Raw genomic sequence first — 23,348 nt, 5'->3', positions numbered from 1 at the left:
TCTTCTTCTTCTTCTTCTTCTTCTTCTTCTTCTTCTTCTTCTTCTTCTTCTTCTTCTTCTTCTTCTTCTTCTTCTTCTTCTTCTTCTTCTTCTTCTCCTCCTCCTCCTCCTCCTCCTCCTTCTCCTTCTCCTTCTTTTCTTCTTCTTCTTCCTCTTTCTCCTCCTCCTCCTCCTCCTCCTCCTCCTCCTCCTCCTCCTCCTCCTCCTCCTCCTCCTCCTCCTCCTCCTCCTCCTCCTTCTTCTTCTTCTTCTTCTTCTTCTTCTTCTTCTTCTTCTTCTTCTTCTTCCCAACCATCTAGTCATAGTTATCCAAAGCTGCTCGTTTCAAAAGGCAACTAGACTTACTTGGTTTTTATGCTTTGAAAATATTTCTCTTCTCATCCAAGAAGCTTGTTTAGTTCTTCTCTCAACTTGGATGAGAAGCAAAACTTTTTCAAAGAAATCCACCCCAAGAAAGTCCAGTTGCCTTTTGGGGGAAACACTTTTGGGAGGTCCAGAGCGCATGTTATCTGGCCCGTTAGTCAAATCTTCTCTAATGAATAAACAATCTGTTGAAATGTTCAGGAGCCATGAATCAGGAACACATTGAATCTGCCGCGTTTAAATGCCACAGTGCCTTTGCTTAATCGCTCTAATTGTCTGGTTTTCAAATTTTTAATTTCTGCTTGCCTTTCCGTACAATGTTTCTGTTCAGTTCTGTTTCCAAGCCATATGTTTCTGCACTGTGCTGATTCCTGCTCATGAAATATGAGTTCTTAGCTGGAGTTCGGCTCAGAGCAATATCGTTTTATGGCAGTGGCTGTGGTTTAATTAAAATGTCAGGGGGTTTGGGGAGAAAGCAGCCATCATCGGAAATAACGTGATAAATGGATTTAAAACCCCACATCAGATGTTATTCCTTCCCCCTGTAAGCACAGCTGGAGCCCAAAAATGTGAAATATTCAAAAATATTTTGAATGGAACTCGTTTACCCTCCAACATTATTGGAAACCCGAATTGGCAAGGAGCTAATCAAAATGTAGCATTTTAATTAAGGGTAATCTAATCAGCTTTCACAGCTCTAGCAGGGAGGCATATTTTTCTGTCTTTCTGATTTTTTTCAGTCCGTGGAATAATTAAGGAAATTCTAGAGTGGTTTTCTTAGTCTTTTTACCTTTTCCTCGCACATGTGTAAATGCACACCCAGTTTTTCCTACACTCAGTGTAGAGCTGTTATAAATTTTCCAGGTATTAATATCAATTAACTTGAGCCATGCTTGATTTTATATTCTGAGCATCGAGTGCTCAGTCCTATGGGTTAATAATCAGGATCAATATAGGCGCTATTGATATTTTGTAAATGTTTATAATTCATCCCTCATGGCAGAGATTGGATGGATTTACTAAAAAAAAAAAAGCTACAGTAAACATTTGAAAAACTAGCCGCCTCTTTAAATCTGTTCATCTCCTTTTAAGAATCCGGCATATTCTAACCCGCAATCAAATACAAGCAAACTTTATTTTTGCTTTATTACTTACTTACTACTACTTCGGGAGATGAGTTAAGGCTCATCTCTATTGTTAGCTAGATAACAGTCAAATTTCTTGGTTTTTGTTTTTGTTCATTTAAATCCTGCCTGTAAGAAGAAGATCAAAGCTTCAGTATAAATTCCTTCAAAATCAGATGGGTAGTCTATCATGGATCTGAGATGTTTACTCCTTATGGGGGAATTCTGATTGACCAAAATTTGAGTTATTTCTTCTTGATGCTTGGTTCTAAGGATAGTCTGAGATGCTCTCCAGCTGAAGTGAACACATTATTGTGAGGCTGTCTTGAAGAAGTAAAAGCTACTGACAGTTTGAACAGAGACATATTTTATTCATGGGCTGTGCCAAAATGTTTATTGATTCTGGTTGTGTACAATCTCTTGATTGTAGCTAGGTAAAAAATCCAACCCAATCCATCCATCCAACCAACCAGTCAACCAACAATCCAACCAACCAACCAACCAACCAACCAACCAACTCATGTGTTGTACAAGGAGGATCCAAGATTTTGATGGCCCAAAAGAGGTAGACTTGTAACATAGTGCTGGTAAAATATGTTTTAACAAATCTTAAGGAGACTTGCAATGGATAGATTCTGTCTTATATCAATTATTTCCAAAGAAAGTTTGCTAATGCTGTCGTTTCTGATTTTATCTTTTCATGTTTTACCTATTTGTCAAAGAGTATAAGCTACAACTGGCAAGGAGAGGAGGCACTGCAAACTTGTCAACATCGTTGTCCACAAGCTTCACTTTTATGTTGTTGTTGTTGTTGTTGTTGTTTTTAAACTTTGTCAGCCACTTTGAAATGTCTGTCTTTTTTTAAAAAAAAAAAAATGAAGAAGGGAACCTTAATGCAAATTGAAAGGATGAAACTCACTTTAGGCATTTACAGGAACAGTAAAACCCAGTAGGGAAAAAGTCTTATTTGAAACATCTGGAAGGCATTTATCAAGCACTGGAACAGCTTATCCATGGAATGTATAATTTGAGTCCATGTATTTGTCAGGGTTTTGAATGATTGTATCATTTGATCATTGACACTGCCTAATAATATATTGGAAAAAAAAAAAGTAAATAAAGTAGAAAAGAGTTGCCGTAACTGCCAAAACAAAAAAAAAAGTCTTAGTTAATTAACGATATTAATTAACGTTGGATGCCTTACATAGGGCTTTAATTCCATTACCCCCAATCCTTGCAGAATCCGCAACCAACATGGCCAAAAGAACTCTGGGAACTGTAGTTCCAGTATACCCAGAAGGGCCAGCTTTTTAGGGAGACCAGTTTTATGTCTCCTACATATATTTCCTGAAGTATAATTCCTTGAAGTAGAATATATATGAATTTGAAGCAATTGGCATCTCCTCAAAAACCGTGACCAAAATTTCTAGTAGTTTCTTGTCACAAATACAAGCTGTCGTGCTGTTGTTCCCTCTAGAGTTTGTGGCATAAAACAGGTCAAAACCATCCTGAAATTTGGAATAGGCGGATATTTCAATTCTACTTCCAAATAGGTTGATATTTCAATCTTATTCCAAACCTTTCAATCCTCCATTGCAATCTATCCACGTACATTGCTACCATTCATAGCTCTAAAAAAATTGTCGCATTTTAATCATTCAATTTATCTTCAGATTGTAAAAGAAACCTCCAGGGTTTTGTTTAATTCTGAAAACTTCTCCTGTGAATCCCCATATTTGCGTGGCTTCTGTGTCAGTGTGAATCCGCCGTACTTCAAACAATCCCAGCCCAAAATAATCTCCCTAGAACTCCTTAGTAGAATTGGAAAACACCCCGTTATATCTGCCTAGCTAGCAACTACAAAAATGCGTCTATATCTTTTTGTGCCTTGAATCGCTAAGAAGATCGTGACGAGCTCTCCAAACTATGCAGAACCAACAACAATATGCAGAGCTGCGTGAGGTCGAATGGTTACATAAAGAAAATCCCCACCCTGGGATCAATATAATTCACGCAGAGTTGCTTCGACAGATGGATTGCCCCCCAGAGGAAAGAGACAGACCACAACTGGGCTAAGAAACGCAGGAGGCCCCATCAATGAAATCTAAGCCGGGTGGAGCTTCAATGGAAGAACGAGACTCACATTTTGGAAAGGCCCACCTCAATAAGCCTGGATGACAGCTGATTGTAGAAGGGTGTCCTAGACACAAACAACCCCCTACCCCCTAGATAAGAGTTGAAGCCTTCCAAGTCAGCTGGTCTCCAGACTCTGTCCTAGGTCCTGAAAGCCTGTCCTTTGTTCATGGGAAGATACAGCTATCTCTTTTCCATTTTAAGGATATTTCTCTATTCCTTTTCCCACTTCCACAAGTCGGAGAGGACGCAGAAACCCCAAAGGTGGCATTTAATTTTTACAAAAACAAACCCAGATAAAATAAAACCTTTTGTTGTTTTTCTATATCCTCAAATAAATCAGCCTGCCTGATTTCTAGCCAACAAAGAATGCAGTTTGTAAGTAAACAACAAATGGAATATCAGGACTCATGAATCCAGATCTTTGGAGTCTTGCAAGTTAGGATTAACTCTTTAAATTTTTCCAGTACTAGGAACCACCCATTCTTCGCAGAAAAGAGGGGGAAAAAGAAGGAACACGTTCAGAAAAGCTGGTATCACCTATAGTTTCTGTTGAAGGGAACAACAGCTGAAAAACAGATGTGGGATCTTGATTCTTAAGACAGAATGCACTACGTCAGGCGGATAATTTACTTATTCTAGACCCTAAAGTGAGATGGAGAAAGTACTTCACCATTGGGTTCCCATCACTGAAAAATGGCCAATCCATCCCTAAATTATTCAGCTCCTTGTTGAAATGTTGAAGTCAAAGGTTTCTTGGAGAGTGAGGGGTCCTCAGTAAAAGTCTTAAAACCTAAGCAGAATTGCCTAGATCTTCATCCAGATGTTAATCTCTCTGTTGTGTTGGCTTGTCTTGATCCCAGACTCTTTCTACACAGGCACCTGAGCAAATCGATTTTCCTTTAGCATCTTGGGAGTTGTGAGAAACGCACACATTTTTGTTAGCTTGTGGTAGTGTGGGAAAGGAAGGAAACCTTTGAAAGATCCTTGAGCAATTCAGTCTGGTAACATGTTTTAACTTGGGGTAAATGTCTAACAGATGTTTCAAAGAGGATTGTTCTGAATCCTTTTTTAGCCTTGTCAACTTGCACCTTTCCATTAAAAGCAATTGTGTGGATGGGGAGGAAAATCAGGTGAAAAGGCCAGTTTGAAGAACACGTTAGCTTTTGTAGACTTCCAAAACTTTAAATTCAAATGCTGTGTACAACATGGTAAAGGTGTACCTAGAATATGGGCATAAATAATAGAGAAATCCCTCAGCCAAGCAGTTGTGTTATGAGAAAGTTAGGTCAATTTAATGGTTTTTCTCCTCCTTTTTGCTAGACTTCTGCTTTCTCACAAGAGGAACTGAGATTAGAATCGGTCAGAGCCAGAGGTGGTATATTCAGCAGGTTCTGACCAGTTCTGGAGAACCGGTAGCGGAAATTTTGAGTAGCTCAGAGAACCAGCAAATCCCAACTCTGACTGGACATTTTACAGTATCCTTCCCCCTGCCACGCCCACCAAGCCACACCCACAGAACCGGTAGTAAAAAAATTTGAATCCCACCACTGGTCAGATCCATATGTTGTATGGCAAAATTTACCCTTTTTGTTAGCTTGTCTTCTGTATGCATTCGAAGTCCTTCTTTCTTCTACTCTTTTCGTTGGATGCAAATCTGATGTCTTAGAGATCGAGGGATGCAGGGGTGAATTCCATCCTTATCTGCCCCATCCAACTCATTCTCTCCTTTTCCTTTAAGACCATGTTGCTTTTGGTGATAGCCTTATGTAGGATTATCAACCTTTGGGTTGTCCCTGAACTGGCAGGAGAAGCCTGTTTGGAACCACTGAATCGACCATCCATTCAGGAAGCTGATTGAGCTCAATGGGACATCTTCCCAACTTTTTAATTCGTTAATAACAATCATCGGAACGGCGTTGCAGGTGCTCCATTACTAGAGCTTTTTTTTTTTTTTAAGAAAGGACTGGAGAGCCATTTGTCTGGGGATGTTATAGGGTTACCTGCTTGAGCAGTGGGTTGGACTAGAAGACCTCTAAAGTCCCTTCCAACCCTATTATTCTATCTTCCATGTTCTGTGGTACCTATCCCATCGTGGGTCAGCCAGATCTTAGAGGCTAAAGACCATGCTACCTCTCTGGAAAGAGTTCCGTGAATGAAAAACAGCCTTGAGAAAGACCTTGGCAGCTGCACTTCTAGCCAACCTCAGTTCATGCACAACATTAAGCCATAATGTTAGGTGGTTGGCGTTTTGTAGCAACCAGGTCATCGTGGCTTGCAACTCCACTTATATGGCTTGTTCAATAAACTGTAGTTTAACCCAGAATGTCACTGGAGAATTAACGGGCGGTGTAGACATAAGCAAGACTTAGTCATGTTTTTGGCCTAAGTTGTGTTAGAAGAATTTTATCCTTGTGGTTGAAGAACGGTATTTGCCTTCCTGAATAATGGAAGCAGTTAAAAACTGGTGGGTTGGTCCTTAATCCTCTGCAAAAAAAATAAAATAAGAAAACCTGCTATTGATCAATTTTGGTATATTATTTCCCAACTGTTGTGTTTCTTCATAAATCATCTTTTTTTAAAAAAAAAAACACCCCGAAGATCCATTGAGTCAAACATCCAACTTTGTATTTTGACCAAATCATTATTGAAAAGGAAGGAGGGGAAATGCCGACCACATGACTAGTCCCAGCCTTAATTTCTTGGAGAAACTGTTTTGAATCTCGGCCTCCGATCGAGCGATTTTCTGTTTTCTTTTTCAAATAGTCTTTGGATTCATTATTCCAGCAATGTTTCCTTTGTTAATTAAAACAAGGGCATTCTGAGCAATTGTTCTGGCATCTGAGCCCTGGCTCTAATTTGCACCAGTTGTGCAGTGCCTGTGCTGTTCTCTCTCGGTTTCCTGGTTGTGTCTGTCATGATTCAGGGAGCCCATACTTGACGCAACTTAATTGTGGTTAGGTTATTAAGTACATGTCATACGATAGCTTACCAGGCATATACTTTTGGACCCGTTTTAATCCTAACTATGACAACATGCATTTTAGCATGGGCAGGGGACACAGGCCTATACTTTTGGCTATGCTTGGTTCTTTCTTTTTTTCTTTCTTCCTTTTTATGGAGCATTCAGAAGCTCAACTTTGAGTTCAGGGTTAAAAGAAGTAAGATTTCAGGAAGGGAAATGTCCAACCTGCAAGAGATCCAGACAGCGAAAGGTGAAACTCCACGTCAGGACAATGTTCTCTAAAAGAAACCGGATTAGAATTTGATTGTTCATTGACAGGCTAGATCAAAATGCAGGATAAAACTCAAAACATTAATAAAACCATATGTTTAAAAAAAAAAGGAAGAAAAAGAAGCAGATTCAAATCTCATTCTCCGAGGAACCTGAAGCCAGGAGAAGTAGCAATGGGTGGAAACTGGTCGGAAGGAGACTCAACCTGGAACGAAGGAGGAATTTCCTGAGAGTAAGAATGGTTCAGCCTTGAGACAACTCGCCATGGATGGTCCTTTAGTTGGAGGTCTTTAAGAAAAGATCGGATATCCATTTGTCCAGGATAGTATAAGGACTCCTGCCTTGGGCAGGGGGTTGGACTAGATGACCTCCACAGTCCTAGCCCCAGGATTCCATGAAAAGAATAAAATAAGGAATGCAATCAAGTTTCTGTGTCATCCCTACAATCACCCCTATGTACAATAGGACCTTACCCACCTCTACCTATGATTGGATGCCATTTTTGAATTCTGACTGCACATGAAAAATGTGGTTTTACTATAAGGGTCTCAATAGATCGCTCATCCCAAGGTATTGGTCCATCTCATTCTTGTACAGCTGACAATCAAATACTAGGGGTGTAAAAGAAACTGAAGATATGTTGATGTCCAGAGAGAAAGAGAGAGAGAGAGAAACATAAAAAAATTATCACTTCTCAACCAGAGACATTTACTTTTGAAATTTTTCTGCTTCTTAATTCACCAAAGAATTACTGGTAGGAAAACCCACTCATTCTTAAAAAAATATTTTCAGCCATGATTTTAACCACTTACATTCCCCCGAATTCAAAGTTCAGGTTTCAGTGACCTGTATCTTAGCTGTTGTTTGGATTTGACTCCACCAAAGGCAGAAAATGCTAGATTTTGAAACAAACCTGAGTTAATTCCTGGATTTGATGAATAAATAGCAGAAGTCCCATAGAACCCGCCTTAATATATTGGTAATATAAAAACAATATTTGTTTTCTTCGGGGTCCATGCACTATATTGGGAGTGCCTCAGGAATGCTGTTTTCTTTGAGGTTTTTAAGGTTTCGTTTTGGAACCCAAAAAAAAGAGAGAATTGGTGTTCTTTTGCACCAACTGTGCAAAGTATAATCTTGATTTCAATCAGTCCTCCAAATTGTAGCCTAATGCTTCACTTGGCTGTTATTTGCAGTTCTCCATTCCTTTCAACTGCATTTGCTATAATGAGATTTCAGAAGGCCAGCTTTTCTCACGTAAATGGATAATAAACTAACCTGGAAATTAAATATTATGCTTTGTGGCATATTCATCAAAGATAGAGGGCAGCTATTTTGCATTAGGGATGCAAAACAGCAAGGATACGTATAGAGAAATAATTCTAGATGGTAACCTTGTATATGCTCTCTCACGCTTGCTGATTTTTCCAGTAATAATCCAAGTAGGGCTGGTTATCCTTATTTATGAACTACAAGAAATCACTTTTAAGCAAGATATACGAGAAAGTGTTTCTGTCTTGGTCACACATTGGAATTCTGATGCAGTCCGGTGGGACGTTGCCAACAGCAGATCGCAAAGTATGTATAATTCTTAATTTTAATAGGCAATGCAATTATGGATTTATTTTATCTCTGTGTCTCTGTTATGTGCATTGGCCTCCTCTTAGCTTCGCTTACATTCTATCTAAGATTGAGGCTGTTTAGAAAATTAACAGACAAAATAAAATATAAATAAATAAGAGCAAGGTATACAGAGATGGGCCGCTGATTTAATTTTTTGTGGGCCTCAGTACCGCCTCTGGCTTTAATGGCTATAAATTGTAAACTGTAAGCAGGCTGGCTGGGAAATTCTAAGAGTTGAAGTCCAAGCATTTAAAAATTGCCAAAGTTGAGAAACATTGCACTAGATACTCTATCTAGCAATTATAAAAAATTCAGTGCCAATCCATCTGGAAACCCCTCAATTCAAAAAGACTGATTTCTATATATATATATAAAAGCGCAATACCACTCATGCATCATCGTAAAATCTCCAAAACCGTAAAGCCTACACGCTTGAAATTGGGCACATATGTTCCTCTTGGCTTCTAGGTGCTCACCAAGAAAGGATTTTTCGAAATGACCATCGGAGCATTTAGAGTATTTTGTATATTATTGTTATTAACACGATGCTCTGATGCTAAGGAGTTCTACTCCCCCTCCCCACCTGGAAAGAAATCTGTTCCAAATGCAAAACACAAGCAGAGGTGAGGAGTTTCCGTTTCAGAGCACCAAGCAGCTTCAGTACAGAACAGTTGAGCTAAGCCACGCCCAGGCTCCTTGCTGTCTCCTTGCTCACACAGCAAATACTGTTTCACTTTCCAAACAACCCTCAGCTCTCTCACACACTGACAGGACGCTAGCCAGATGAATACCAATGGATGTTGGTAGACAGAGCCAGATTTTTTTCCCCTTATTTTCCTCCCCCAAAACTAAGCCAGACCACAGAATTTCATCACAAAGCAGGGGTATTGAGCTAGTATCGCAATATATCTATTTTGACTGAGCTGTGTTCTCCTCATCACTGGAACTACCTTGTTTAAAATGGCTGGCCACGCCATATCATCAGTGTCTGAACATCTGTCTCTGACTTGGGGGATTCCCTTCTAGGATGTGCAGTTTCAAACAGCAGCATCCCATCCTCAGGCCAAGCGTTCTCTCCAGATGGACCTTATGAGTTTAGATGGGGATTCCCTCTCAGCCAGAGTCACATGGAAAGAATAAACCATCCAACATAAATAAATAAGCCAGGTCAAAACAGCTGCCCACTCCCAAATGCCCCGGTGCTGTTGAGTAGTACAGATAGAGGAATAATTACTTCCAGTTGATGTGAAGTAGTCGGTTTGCAAATCGGAAGGATCACAACCCTCTGTGGAGCAGAGAGGTGGGAGAAAAACAACAACTCACCTGCAAGAGGAAACAGGCCTTCTTAGGATTTGCAAAGGTACCCCACCCCGTGGGATATTCTTGGGAATTCATCTTGAAGGGAAGATGCCTTAAATCTCTACTGGACTCTTGGATCCAAGAAAGCATCTTCGTGTACGAGTCTTCTTTCGAAAAGGGTGTTACCCTAAAAGAGGACCTGACCTGGGGGGCTCACATTGCAGCCCTGGTCAAAAGGGCCCAGCAGAGATTAGACTACCTGAGACTTCTCAGAAAACAACAACGGAATGAAAAACTGCTGGTGACCTTCTACCGCTGCACCATAGAGAGTATCTTAACTTCCTGCACACTTGGGTAGGGTTTGTCAGTTGCACAGGGGCAGATAGGACGTCACTCCAGAGGGTTAATGTCATTGCACGGAGGATCACTGGTTGCCCTCTCCCCTGTTTGGAAGAGCTTTATAGCTCCCGCTGCCTTAAGAAAGTTCAAAACATCCTCAAAGATCCATCTCATCCTGGGCAGCCTTTTTTTGAACTATTACCATCTGGCAAATGGTACAGAATAATAAAAAAAAGGACAAATTGGCTGAAAAACAGCTTCTATCCCAGGGCAGGAGCTCTGTTGAATTCTACTGTATAGTGCAGTGTTGGTGTGGTGTCGGGTTTCTGGTTCAATGTGTGAAGGATGTGTGTTTGTGTTTATTTTCATGGTCATGGTCACGATGTGCACTGAAGATGGGGTTTGATTTCGTTGCATGAGGTGCAGTGACAATAAACTGAACCAAAGTAAACTAAACTAAACTAAAAGGATGAGCAATCCGTTGGCTAACTCTGGATTTCCTGAAGTACAGTAAATGGAAATGTGACGGGGTTGCAATGGATAATTCCAAGTGGTATCATGGTAATTTTGGAGCAGACGGTGATTCAAAGGGAAATTCTACAACAGCGACGAATCCTTTGAAATCTCTACCCTTGTCGTATGGACCTGAAAGGATGCTAATCATCAGGGTTTTTTTTTTTAAAGTATTAAAGGAATACTATTTTTTTAAAAAAAGCCCAATATGTATTGGAGGAATCCTGAAGTAGTTGTTTTGACTTCTTCTGGATCTCTTCCAGAAATTCCAATAGTTTTTGGGTGCTCGTATCTAAGATTCACCATCCGGGATGGAAGTCCCATGGGAATGCTGCAATGGTCATAAGTGTGAAAAGTGGTCATAAGTCACATTTTCCAGTGCCAGTGGTAAGTTCAAATGGTCACTAAATGAACTGCTGTAAGTTGAGGACTACCTTTATTGAACCACCATGCCATTTGGGATTACCAATTTTCTAAACTGATTTAGATGTGAGAAAGGCTTTGTCTGATCCCTATTTTTTTTTTTCATTTTGCATTTTTTTTACTTATTTTTCTCCCGGTTAATTTAGGATCCTACTTTATTCAGTGGATTTTATTTGTATTTATATATGCTTCCATCTTCCCGATCATCTCTAGATTTGAGAGTTGATAAATTTTATGTTTATTACTTTATAAGTGTTTATTACTAACTCTACACTCACATGCCAGCTGGCCAAATATCTACATCAAGTCCTACAACTACTCAAAACTTTTTAATTAAATAAGTTGTTTTATTTTTGTTTTTTTTTCCCCTTGTCATGAATTGCTGTGCCAAATTATTTCTCTTTCCCTATTACTAAAGCTGGTCAAAGACCATGATAAAGATATTTGATTCGATCTGAATTTGTATGCCAGCACTAAGGAAATTTATAGGGAGAAACCAAATTGTCTTAAGTCAAATGATGCTGTTGGAGAGATGGTATGGGTAACCATAATTTTTGGCTCATCCTACAATCTCATTTTTGTTGTTGTTATCATTATTGATTTCATTCTACTCGGTGGAATGTAATTTGATTCCAAAATAGAATTTATTCCAACAATGTGGAGATAATTTTTCATCCGTGGGATAAGAAAACAATCTGGATTGATTTCTTTAAAATAATGGCATAAGAAAAGAGAGAAGGTAAAACATTAGAAATATTAACTCCTGAGCAGATAAAGTATCTGTAGGCTTATGTATCATCTATTTCTTGGTCTGGACTACCTTGTAGGACTGATGTTGGTTATCATGGGAGTCCATTTGGACCTTCAAACTACGGACAAGGATTGGAGCAGACAAAGCCAAATTAATTTCCCTATCGATTGCTTTTTTCAAAACAGGCAAGGTTCAAGTCAGTTTCCATCAATTTTTTTTTTTTTTTTACCTCTGTTTACCCCTCTTACTTCCAGGAAAGTAAGATGGTGAGATGGATAGCAAATGGGCCAAATTTAACAACTTCCCCATGCCAGGAAATTACAGCTTCCAAGCAGAACAGTCAGGAAACAGTCTTGCAAGAAAGAAATTTCCTGTAGAAAATAAAGTTTTCAGGCCATTTATAAAGTTTGGATCGTGGACCAATTTTCAATCAAGACAGTTTGTTCTTTTCCAGAGATTCCGGAGATCGAGCTGGCCATTTTTATCCTCTCTTCCTACAGGTTTACACATTCCTTTTAAAAAAAAAAAAATCGTTTCTTTCTTAATGTAGATTTTTAAAAACTTTAAAAAAAAATATATAGGTCATGTTTGTTTGTTTTTTTGGTATGGTTTTTATCCAGTTGTTGTGCCCTGCCCAAGGTCCCTTTGGGGTGAGATGGGCAGCTGTACAAATTTGGCTAATATTGTTTTGTCTTTAAACCGCCCCCCCCCCCAAAAAAAGGCGGTGGTGTGGGGGGATACACCGAGGAGTTTCAAACTATGGTGCCCCAAGGTTCTTTCAAACTCAGCCATGCCAGCCCACAGTTAGCAAATAAGACCCTGGCACGGTTCCTAGTATAAAAAGGGGAAGAGGAGGGCGTGGGGGGGAAGTCCGTTGCCTTAGCTTCTAAAAAAAATATAAATGCATAAATTGGAGCAGATGGAGGGATTTGTCAATGCCCCTGTAGTTCTCCCTCCCTTTCTTTGCACCACACTAATGACACACACACACACACACACACACACACACCTGTTCCCCCCCAAGTTTGGGGCTGCCGTGAAACCCCCGCTCCGAGTTGGAAGACGCAATTGCCTGAAAAGATCCATTTACTCCTCGTCTTTGGAGCGGAGTGGCTGAGCGCGGAGTTTGCAAAGGGAGCGTGGACCGGGGGGTGGAGGGGAAAAAAATAAAGGGTCTGGGGGAGAGGAACTCGCCCCGAGGAGACCCAGAAATGTAGGATTTTGAGACTTGGGAGACCCCACCGCCACATCTGTTTAGCGCTTCGACCTTCCGTGGGGGGAGGAAAAAAAGGAAGAAAAACAACCCCCCACACACACCAGATTCTGGTTTTAAACTCGACGGGAGTTCTTAAAGCGCGGGGCGATCATGGTTACCTGTTACCTGCTCTTGGGGATGTTCTGCTTCCAAGCGGCGGCGTCAGCGACCCCCAAAGACCAGGTAAGCTGAAAAGCTGAAGGCATCGCTTCCTCAACCATCGTTTTTCCCCTCGCCTTACCTTTTTTTTTTACCTGGGGGAAGGCGCACCTGTCCGCGCAGGGAACCCGGTTGAGCGCTGCCTGGCTGGCTGCGCCCGAGGACCTTAGGGAAGAAGGAGGCGACTTTGGCACCGGCGGTCGCCCCCTTGGCCCGGGGCACCAAAGTCGGGTTTTGTCCGCCAGAAGCACCGGCGTGAGCGAGGGGTTTTGCGCTGGCTTTCCATGGAAGTGGGGCAGGGGTGTGTGCGTTTGTGTGTGTTTGTGTGCGCGCGTGTGATGGTCCTTTCTACTTTTACCTTGGTCTTTTCTACTTTTATCTCGCTACCTCTCCTTTCTGCCTTCTGCTAGTTGCAGGGGAGCCCGGTTGATCGGCGTCTTATTTCCACACCCCCACCGGGTAAAAAAAGGTTTTAGACTTTTCCAGGTTATTTTTTTTTTTGCTCATCCAGTCCCCCGGTTCTTTGGCTAGCCCAGAGGTAGGAAAGGTGCTCCATAGTCAGGGGTCTCGCGGGCAGCTGTAAGGAAGTGAGCGTCTCAAAGGAAGATGCTGCCTTCCGTTCGGCAGATGCTGCGTCCAAACGCCCAAAGCACCTTTCCTGGGCTGCAGGCTGGGGGAATTGGGGGAGAAGGGGGCTTTTGTGGGGGCTGTCACGGCTTGTTTCCCTCCCCCCCAAAAAAATATTGGCACGTCAAAAGACTTCAGATTGTCATTTAGATTGGCGGAAGGAAGGAAGGAAGGAAGGAAGGAAGGAAGGAAGGAAGGAAGGAAGGAAGGAAGGAAGGAAGGAAGGAAAAGGGAAAGGAAAGGAAAGGAAAGGAAAGGAAAGGAAGGAAGGAAGGAGGGAGGGAAAAAGAAACAACGAAAGGAAGGAAGGAAGGAGAAGGGAAGGAAAGAGAAGAGAAGGAAGGAAGGAAAATAGCAGTACTGCATTCTAACCACTGGGAAGGAAGGAAGGAAGGAAGGAAGGAAGGAAGGAAGGAAGGAAGGAAGGAAGGAAGGAAGGAAAGGTGCTCCATCACAGGAGGTTTTCAAGATGAGATCGGACAGCCATTTGTCTGGAACAGTATACAGTCTCCTGCTCAAACCAGGGGTGGGACTAGAAGACCTCCAAGGTCCCTTCCAACCCTGCTATTCTATGTGAATTCTTGGGGTCACACAGACCCAAAAATACAGCGATGGATTGCAGCCAGGCTCGTCGGAAGGCTGCTGTGTGTCTTGAGGTCTATTTTCAACCAGAGTAGCAGAAAAGCTGAATCCACCGAAGAAGAAGAAGAAGAAGAAGAAGAAGAAGAAGAAGAAGAAGAAGAAGAAGAAGAAGAAGAAGAAGAAGAAGAAGAAGAAGAAGAAGAAGAAGAAGAAGAAGAAGAAGAAGAAGAAGAAGAAGAAGAAGAAGAAGAAGAAGAAGAAGAAAGAGAGGATTTTTCGCCCCCTCAAGGTATGCTTTGGGTTAGGCCGGCCAGACAGACGTTTTCCAGGATGTTTACTGAGCTTCCTGGAGCTTCCTTTTGGGCTGGTGCAGTAAGCCAAGCCTCTCTCTCTCTCTCTCTCTCTCTTCTGTGCCTCCAAGCGTTTGGCTGGATGCTTGCGAGATCATTTTCGCTTCCTGAGCCGCACAGCAGCCCGCCTCGCCTTCTCCTTCTCCTCCTCCTCCTTCTTCTTCTTCTTTGCCGCAAGAGGCCGATGACTCCATCTGGCTAACTCAGTCTAGGGAGGGATTCTGCCCTGGAGAGGAGGCTGGCCCCTGGGGGTGGGTGGGATGGAAGCCGTGGCTGAATTCATTTTCAGCGGGTCTTGAACCTTCCTGGGCTGCTTCTGCCAGTTGCTAAAACCCCTTTCGCCTTTTGCCTTGAGTGGAACTCAAGGAATCGAACAAGAAAGACGGAGGTTTTTGTCCCAAATCTTTGTCCTCGGAGCTCAGCCTTCCTTGGAAAAGATTCCACCAACATTTACAGAATAACAAAGTTGGAAAAGGACCTTGGAGTCCAACCCACCGTTTAAGCATCCTTTTTTTTTTTCTTTTCTTTTGGTAGTTCAGCTTACGTACATTTTAACTGCTATTACACTGCATGTTACAGTTTTCACAGGACTCAAAAGAGATTCGTACAGGAATGCCTGACTTTTTTCCCTTATCACAGTTATAAAGTGGAAAGTTACCAGGTTGCTGTATAATGAATTAATCCAAAAGATCCAAGTTAGATCGGTGGCTTTTTGGATTTTGCCATATAACTGGGGAAGTTATAAAGCCTTCGTAAGGCCACACCTAGAGTCCTGCATCCAGTTTTGGTCATCACATTATAAAAAAGATGTTGAGACTCTAGAAAAAGTACAGAGAAGAGCAACCAGGATGATGAGGGGACTGGAGGCTAAAACATATGAAGAACGGTTACAGGAACTGGGCATGGCTAGTCTAGGGAAGAGAAGGACCAGGGGAGACAGGAGAGCAGCCTTTCAATATTTGAGGGGCTGCCACAGAGAGGAGGACGGGGGTCAAGCTATTTTCTAAAGCCCCCTATTTTCTGAAGGCCAGACAAGGAAACTGATCAAGGAGAGATTCAACCTGGAAATAAGGAGAAACTTTCTGACAGGGAAAACAATCAACCAACGGAACAGTTGCCTTGGGAAGTTGTGGGAGCATCATTACTGGAGGCTTTTCAAGAAGAGACTGGACCAGAAATGGTGTAGGGTCTCCTGCTTGGGCAGGGGGTTGGTCTAGATGACCTACAAGGTCCCTTCCAACGCTGGTATTCTATATTCAATGGAACAGAAGTTGCCTTCGGAAGTTGTGGGAGCTTCATCACTGGAGGCTTTCAAGAAGAGACTGGACCAGAAATGGTGTAGGGTCTCCTGCTTGGGTAGGGGGTTGGTCTAGATGACCTACAAGGCCCCTTCCCACGCTGGTATTCTATATTCAATGGAACAGAAGTTGCCTTCGGAAGTTGTGGGAGCGTCATCGCTTGAGACCTTCAAGAAGAGACTGGACTGCCATCGATCAGAAATGGTGTAGGCTCTCCCACTTGGGCAGGGGGTTGGACTAGATGACCTATAAGGTCCCTTCCAACTCTGATTATCTGTTATACGTTATCTGAAGTTCCATCTTTTCTTGGATGACTGAATCCCTTTCCACAAATAATGAATGGATCCAAATCTTGAACTTGAGTCGTTAGTGGGGTTAGTCCTTGGAAGGCTGGAGAATAATTGGCCCCTTTTCTATGAAGCCATTCTGGGCCAACGGGTCTCCAATCTCTTCTTTAAAACCTCCAGTGTTGAAATGCCCAAAACTTGCACGGATTCATTGTTCATTCACTGTCAGGAAGTTTCTGCTTGGATCTACAATGGATCTCTTCTATCAAAGAAAGATCCAAAATGTTCACGGGACCATTGCTCCCGAACGCTTGGCATGCCAACTATTTTGTTCTACTGCTGCACCGTGACTCTGCCTGGGACCTAACAGAACAGAAAAGAATAACAGAGTTGGAAGGGACCTTGGGAGGTCTTCTAGTCCAACCCCCCCTGCTTAAGCAAAAGATCCCATACTTACCTACTCTGACCTGGGAGACGGTCATGGCTCACAAGGAGGCTGGTTCTGGCACTATGTCAAGTGCAAGGGTTTCATTCCTTTCTCCAAGGAATTCAGCTCGGCACGTGGTGATACAGAATCCCGGGGACCATATATTTCTTTTGAAAAAGGGAAATGTGGCCACTCTCAGCTAGAGGGGGTGGGGAAATATACCTCCATCCAACTCTTTGAGCAATTAAACACAGCTCTGTTTATACTCAGGCCTCTGAATTCCTTTGAAATTCACGATACCTTCCAATTTGTGGTTTGAAATGTCTCATTTTCTTTCGTTCTTGGCACCGAGGGCTTTTTTGGCACAGAGGTTACACTGTGGTCTTGCTTTCATAGGCTGTTCTGTAAAAAAAAGAAAAGAAAAAGGCGGTTTCTTTTGCCGATTCCTTTTCTTTAGCTACCTCTCTAGGTTGCTTGGCTGGTTGGGAACACATCCCAAGAAAGGAACTTATTTTTTTTTCTTTTTTAAAAAATGTCAAAGACAAAAGACAAAGACCAAATAAGTTTGCGGATAGACCTGATGTTTGAGTTCCCTCGCATTCTTCTTCGGGTCAAGAACCTGCCAGCTTTTGGGTAGTTGACTTGTGGCCTTCTGTAACCCATATCTTGGCTGGGCTAATGGTGTATTATGTAAACATGGCTTCTGCAAATAATGGGTTTGAAACTGCATTTAGGTTCTCTCACGTTGTTCATCAGTGGTGGGATTCAAAAATTTTACTACTGGTTCTGTGGGCATGGCTTGGTGGGTGTGGTGCAGTTTGGTGGGTGTGGCAGGGGAAAACCCCCATTCCCTCCCCATTCCTGGGGGAAAGTTATTGCAAAATTCCCCTCCCCACCCCACTAACCTGCTTTCCAGCTCTGTTCTCCTGGGCAGGGCAACCAAGGGAGACCCAGCCAATCAGCTGGGACTCAGTGGGAGGCAGAGAATAGACTGGCGGGGCCAGTCAGAGGTGGGATTCGCTGGTTCTCCAAACTACTCAAAATTTCCACTACTGGTTCTGTAGAACTGGTCCGAACCCGCTGAATACTACCTCTGCCATTCATACACCCAGCCCAATGTTTCTGGCAGTGACTTACCAGCATTTACCCCAAAGAGTAGATCAGTTCTTTAAGTTTACTACAACTACTACCTCAACTTGTAACTCAAGGTAGCAACCATAACTTTAATGCCTGTCCTTCAGATGAATTTCATTGGCCTAGATTCAGCAGCCAACACCAGATCCTAATCCTTATCTTTCATGGATGGGCTGGGTCTTATAGGACCACCCATATCCTCAGAAAATAGACATGAGAGAGGACATCTCCAGTGCTGAGCTGGGAAGTGTCCCCATTCCTTAGCATTCTTCAGCCAAGAAAGGCTGACATGGTGGATCTCATACTTAGAGACATGGGCTGGAGGTTACCAGCAAGTGGATTTTTTTCTAACTAGCCACCTATCCTCAGCCAAAACACCTATTTTGGGAAAGACCAAGTCTCCTGCCATTGGCCATTCTCAAGACTTGTTGCAAAAGCGTGCGTTGTTGTAAAAGCGAATGGGTTGACCCCGATCCCCCACTTTTCCCATGGAAAGCTTCTTTGGGTGGGATGAGGAGAAACCAACGCTGTGTTTAGCGTTGTGGAACGAAAGGAAAAGTGAATAAAACAGAGTTTGTTTGTTTGTTTTTTTTAAAAAAAAAGTTCTGATTTTCAGAGGCATTTTTTTGGTAAGGCCCCTTTGTCCTCGAAGGCAAAAGTTTTTCTTAACTCTGTTTCTGCCGCCCTCAACTCGCTTCTTTCATAGCTTTGACCAGGAACAGATGTGATCAAAGTCTTCTTCGGGGGTTTCCAATACCAGAGAGCTGATGAGGCAGCTCTAAGTGAAAGTGAAACATATTGGAACGCCCTAAAAAGCCACCCTGCACATTTTCAATGTGAGGTTGGGAAGCTTACATCTTTACAGCCTTAAGCAAGGAAACCGTGATGGCCTAAATAGCTAATGTAAGCTGGAGAGCATTCCCAGGAATACCACAACCATATGTTAAGAAATTATCCCATGGAAAGTATGCTGTAAGCCAGGGTTTCCCAACCGTGACAAGGTTAAGACCCGGGAGCTTCAACTCCCAGAATTCCATCTTTGGCTGGGCAATTCTGGGAGTTGAAGTTCACAGGTGTTAAAAGTGGCCCAAGTTGGAAAACCCTGCTCTTAAGTTGAGGTCATTTTCATAGTGTGGCATTGGGTTGACAAGAAATGGCAAGAAATTCACGCTTTGGATGAAGTTCCTCCATGCCACTAATTCTGCTTCAATGTGTGACTTGGTAGTCCAGTGTCAGTTTGCAAGGAAGCTATAGCTCCAGGATCTTCCATTGTGCATTTCCCTTGTAAATGTAACTAAAACTTTTGCTATCCAAGGAGGCTACCACATCACCATAATTTTAAAGTCCCTGTGCTTCAAAACTTCTAGGGATTGACTTCTGGCTATCTTGCCTGTCACCCAACTTCAAACCCTCTGAGATAATCAAAACTTTTTCCAGCTCACCAACCAAGGAAGGCCAAAAATGTCATTCAGATGGTGTTCTACCCCAGATCATACCCCCAAATATTATCCTGATAGGGATAGGAAATAAATTAAATAATTGGCGTTCCTAACCGGTGACCCATAGCAGTTTTTCCCTTGATTTTTTCTGGAGCTTTCCTTTCTCTCTCTTGTTGCAGGATATCATTTTGAAGATCAATAATATTTCAACTCTGATGTTAGCTTTTGATGTGCAATCTAGAGTGGGCCAATTTAACTCAAATCAAGTCCAACCAAATCTTTATTGTGGTCATAGGGTAGAGTAGCATGAAAACAATTTAAGTTCTCAACCTTTGAAAGAAAGAGATGGAAAGAAATTAAAGAGGGCAATTGAAATCCTTTCCTTTTTTTTTTTTCTTTAAACGTAGACACATATACATACACACACAATGAAATGCAGGGTTTTTTTTTTTTAAAGATGAAAAACACTGACCCCGGTATTCTTGGAAGTGTGAAACTTTAGGATAATATGAAACACATGAAAATCAGAATTCAGGATTCTTTCAAAAACCTGTTGGCGATCTTTCAGCCGAATTCAGTGAATTTGGATTAAACTCTTCAATACACACCCAGATGCTTGTATTTTTCTTTAAATAGAGTTACGTTCAATCTATTTAAGCCAAATGTGCGTTGCCCAAGACAAGGGACGGAGATGGTTGCTGGGGCTGAATCTCTCTACATTTCTGCACCTCTTCCAAAATTCATGAGCTTCATCCAGTTGTCCAAGGAGAAAGCATTTCGCGAATGTTTTCCTATATAAACACATTGTTCTTTAATTTGGGAGTAAGTTCCCTGAGGTTCAGTACAGTGTAGCTCAAATGAAACATAGACAATCACTCAATGAGATTTGTTCCAGATTGGGACAAATCCAGACCATCTGGCTATCCATACTTGAGGTCAAGTCTGGGAGTCTACCTTCAACTGAATGGAGAGATTTATATCTACTGTGATTTTGCGGAGCTTGCTGAATTTGGGAATATTCATAGCTTCGTTGGCCAAATTTCTCCTGGATAGATGGCAACCATGATGGATGGATGAATGGAGAGATAAAGATAGATCGATAGATCAATAGATTGATAGATCAATGATAGAAGATAGAAGAAACAGCTTCTCTGGGGGTTCCCATTTTGGAAAAAAACTTGAGCATGCCCTCTTGAATACTAAGACAGAATCCTTGATGAGTGAAGGCCAACTTGTCATCAACATCTGCTTGATTTAAATGCTCCAACTTTGTTGGCATCCTATAGAGGAAAAAATCCCCGTATATTCATCATTCATGACAACTGAAGGTGTTAGAGAGGGATGATTCACAGCAAAGATTTGTGGTAGATGGGTAAATGTGAGGGAGAGAGGGGGTGAATTACTTTTGCAGACATTTGCTGTTGGTCAACATTGGATGTTGAGCTTATTCTGAATTTCAAAAGATTTTTCAAGAATGGCACGTTCTAATCCTTCAATAAGCCTTCTACTCAAGGAGAGAAGCAACCTAGAATTAAAGAGAAATTTTCTGACAGTTAGAACAATTAACTAGTGGAACAACTTGCCTCCAGAAGTTGTGAATGCTCCAACACTGGAAGTTTTTAAGAAGATGATGGATAACCATTTGTCTGAAGTGGTGCAGGGTTTCCTGCCTAGGCAGGGGGTTGGACTAGAAGACCTCCAAGGTCCCTTCCAACTCTATTATTCTATTCTAAGCCATGAGCCTTCGCATAATTCTGAATATATATTTCTCCAAGCAGCCTGGACATTCTGAAAAACTTCAAATGTTTATTGTTTATAACCCCTTCACTACAGATAAAAAGTTGCATTTCTTTTTTTAAAAAAAACACCTCCAGATAGAGTACCTGCTGAAGATTAGACTGGGAAGCCTAAATAAATTCTTTCTGAAGTCAGGAGAAAGCAAAAACAAAAAACAAAATACAAAAAAAAAAACCCAAAGCAGAACAAAAATCCATATATTTTTTTTAGCTGCAATCCCGATGAATTTATAGTCATCCTCCTCTAATTCTTAAAGCTCTGTTGTGGTTGCTCATTTTTGTCCCAATCTGTGCTGGAGAAAATTGAGTTTAATTTGTTGCTTTTTGTTTTGCCAAGTTATTATGGGCATCTGGTGCAGCTGAAAAGGAGGGAATGACTCAGGTTTCGAACAGGGTCCTCCTCCTCCCATTAGTGTGGGTAGATCTTTGGACTTTCTGCCTCCATTCCCACAAGTTATTTATTAAGCGGTTGTGCAACGCAAGGGCAGGAGGCCACATCATTCCATCTGAAGAAAGCCATGGATCTGATACATCCTCAAGAAGATTGGATCATCGGTTTGGTTTGCCTTTCCAAGGGCTAGTAATTGTGTCTTGAAATACCTCCAAGAAGCCCCCTTTTTTTGATCATTTTCCAAAGGTCTTCAGCGTATTATTTATGGAGGACATTTACACTCTACTTTTCCTTTAAGTGGTTCCAGACAGTGTGCCTGGATCCATTCCTTACTTTCTCAAGAACTTGGTGGGAAATTAGGGATCAGAAGCATTTGTGAATACGGTGGCTTCACTCTTGCTGGGGAGAATGGATTAGGAGACTTAAAGCGATTTCCAAATGGGTCAAAAACAAAGGTAAGAACAAAGCAAGCTTCTTCAGGTGTCCTGTTCCATAGCTGAGGAAATGCTGGTCACCATAATTATTAGCCAATTATCTTTCTTCACTTAGAAGCAGTTGGGCCTCCAAAGAGGAATTGAACTTAAAGTAGAGGTGGACCGTTGACATTGGACTCCAATAGCAGAACATCTACCTTTCTTCTTGCCACCAATCACTGAAGAGAAGCTAGGATGTTATGGCTTCACACCAGAAGATGCTTTCTCCTCCTGCTTCCAACCTCCTTGTTGAACATGCTTTCAGAGAGAGATTCTGTAGGAGGAGATGACCAGGTTGGGCCTGAGGGACTGGTCAAATGAGACCCTTTGTGCCCACAAGAGATCGAAGTCCAGCCCATCTTGAAGATGCATGAGAAAATCAAGGAAGTCCAGGCGGTTCAAATGAATACAAAGGTTTATTGCAAGCTTATTCTCTTTACAAGAATCTGAACTACTAACGGTCAAAACAAACAGGTGGTAGACCAGAGTCAACAGAATTCAAGAATTTGAATTCAGAATTTGGGCTGGACTTAGATCTCTTGTTGACGTGATGAGGAGGTAAGTCAAGCATTCGTTGTATTTTACTGATGGTGAAATCTTCAAAGCAAGACCCGTGCGGCTCTTTTTCTCTTAAAAAGAATATTAGATTGTGCAGAAATGGACAGACTAACACTGAAGATAAAAGAAAAAGAAGACTCTGAGTATCTTTGAACTGGGGACTTCTTTTATCAATGGTTGGATAACGGAGGTAGAAACTAGGAACTGGAAAAATATTATTAGGTAAGCAAATTGACCCAGATAGTATGCTGTTCACTCACAACATCTCCAGAACTGTAAAGCCTACAAACTTGAAATTCGGCACGTATCTTCCTCTTGGCTTCTAGGTGCTCGCTAAGAAAGGATTTTATGAAATGAGCATTAGTATTTCCTATATTATTATTATTATTATTATTATTATTATTATTATTATTATTATTATTATTATTTCTACTCCCCCTCCCCACCTGAAAAAAATAAAATTCTTCCAAATGCAAAACACAAGCAGAGGAGAGGAGTTTCGGTTTCACAGCAACACTAAGCAGCTTTACTGCAGAACAGTTGAGCTAAGCCACGCCCAGGCTCCTTGCTGTCTCCTTCTTGCTCACACAGCAAATACTCTTTCAGTTCCCAAACAGGCCTCAACTCTCTCACACACTGACAGGACGCTAGCCAGACAAATACTGATGGATGCTGGTAGGCAGAGGTAGAATTTTTTTCTTCTTCTTAGTTTCCTCCCCCAAAACTAAGCCCGACCACATAGTTTCGTAGCGAAGCACGGCTATCCAGC

At 41.8% G+C, this 23,348-nt stretch overlaps 1 protein-coding gene across 3 annotated transcripts in view; it reads left to right on the top strand.

Annotated features, from left to right (window-relative positions):
- The window catches only part of THSD4 (thrombospondin type 1 domain containing 4), a 147,264-nt gene that overhangs the window by 76,970 nt on the left and 46,946 nt on the right, over positions 1–23,348 (top strand). The window contains exon 1 of one of the 3 annotated variants that reach the window (XM_026709778.2): positions 12,892–13,241. The exons of the other annotated variants lie outside the window; for them this stretch is intronic. Within the exon in view, the coding sequence (XP_026565563.1) occupies positions 13,170–13,241 (72 nt within the window). The 5' untranslated portion in view covers positions 12,892–13,169. Of the gene's footprint in view, positions 1–12,891; positions 13,242–23,348 lie in introns of those variants that run through there. 3 annotated transcript variants of the gene reach the window in all.

Source organism: Pseudonaja textilis, chromosome 13 (genome assembly GCF_049901715.1).
Source record: "Pseudonaja textilis isolate UNSWEBS1 chromosome 13, rPseTex1.2, whole genome shotgun sequence".
Classification (NCBI taxonomy): domain Eukaryota; kingdom Metazoa; phylum Chordata; class Lepidosauria; order Squamata; family Elapidae; genus Pseudonaja; species Pseudonaja textilis.
This window is presented reverse-complemented; position numbering and strand designations above follow the sequence as displayed.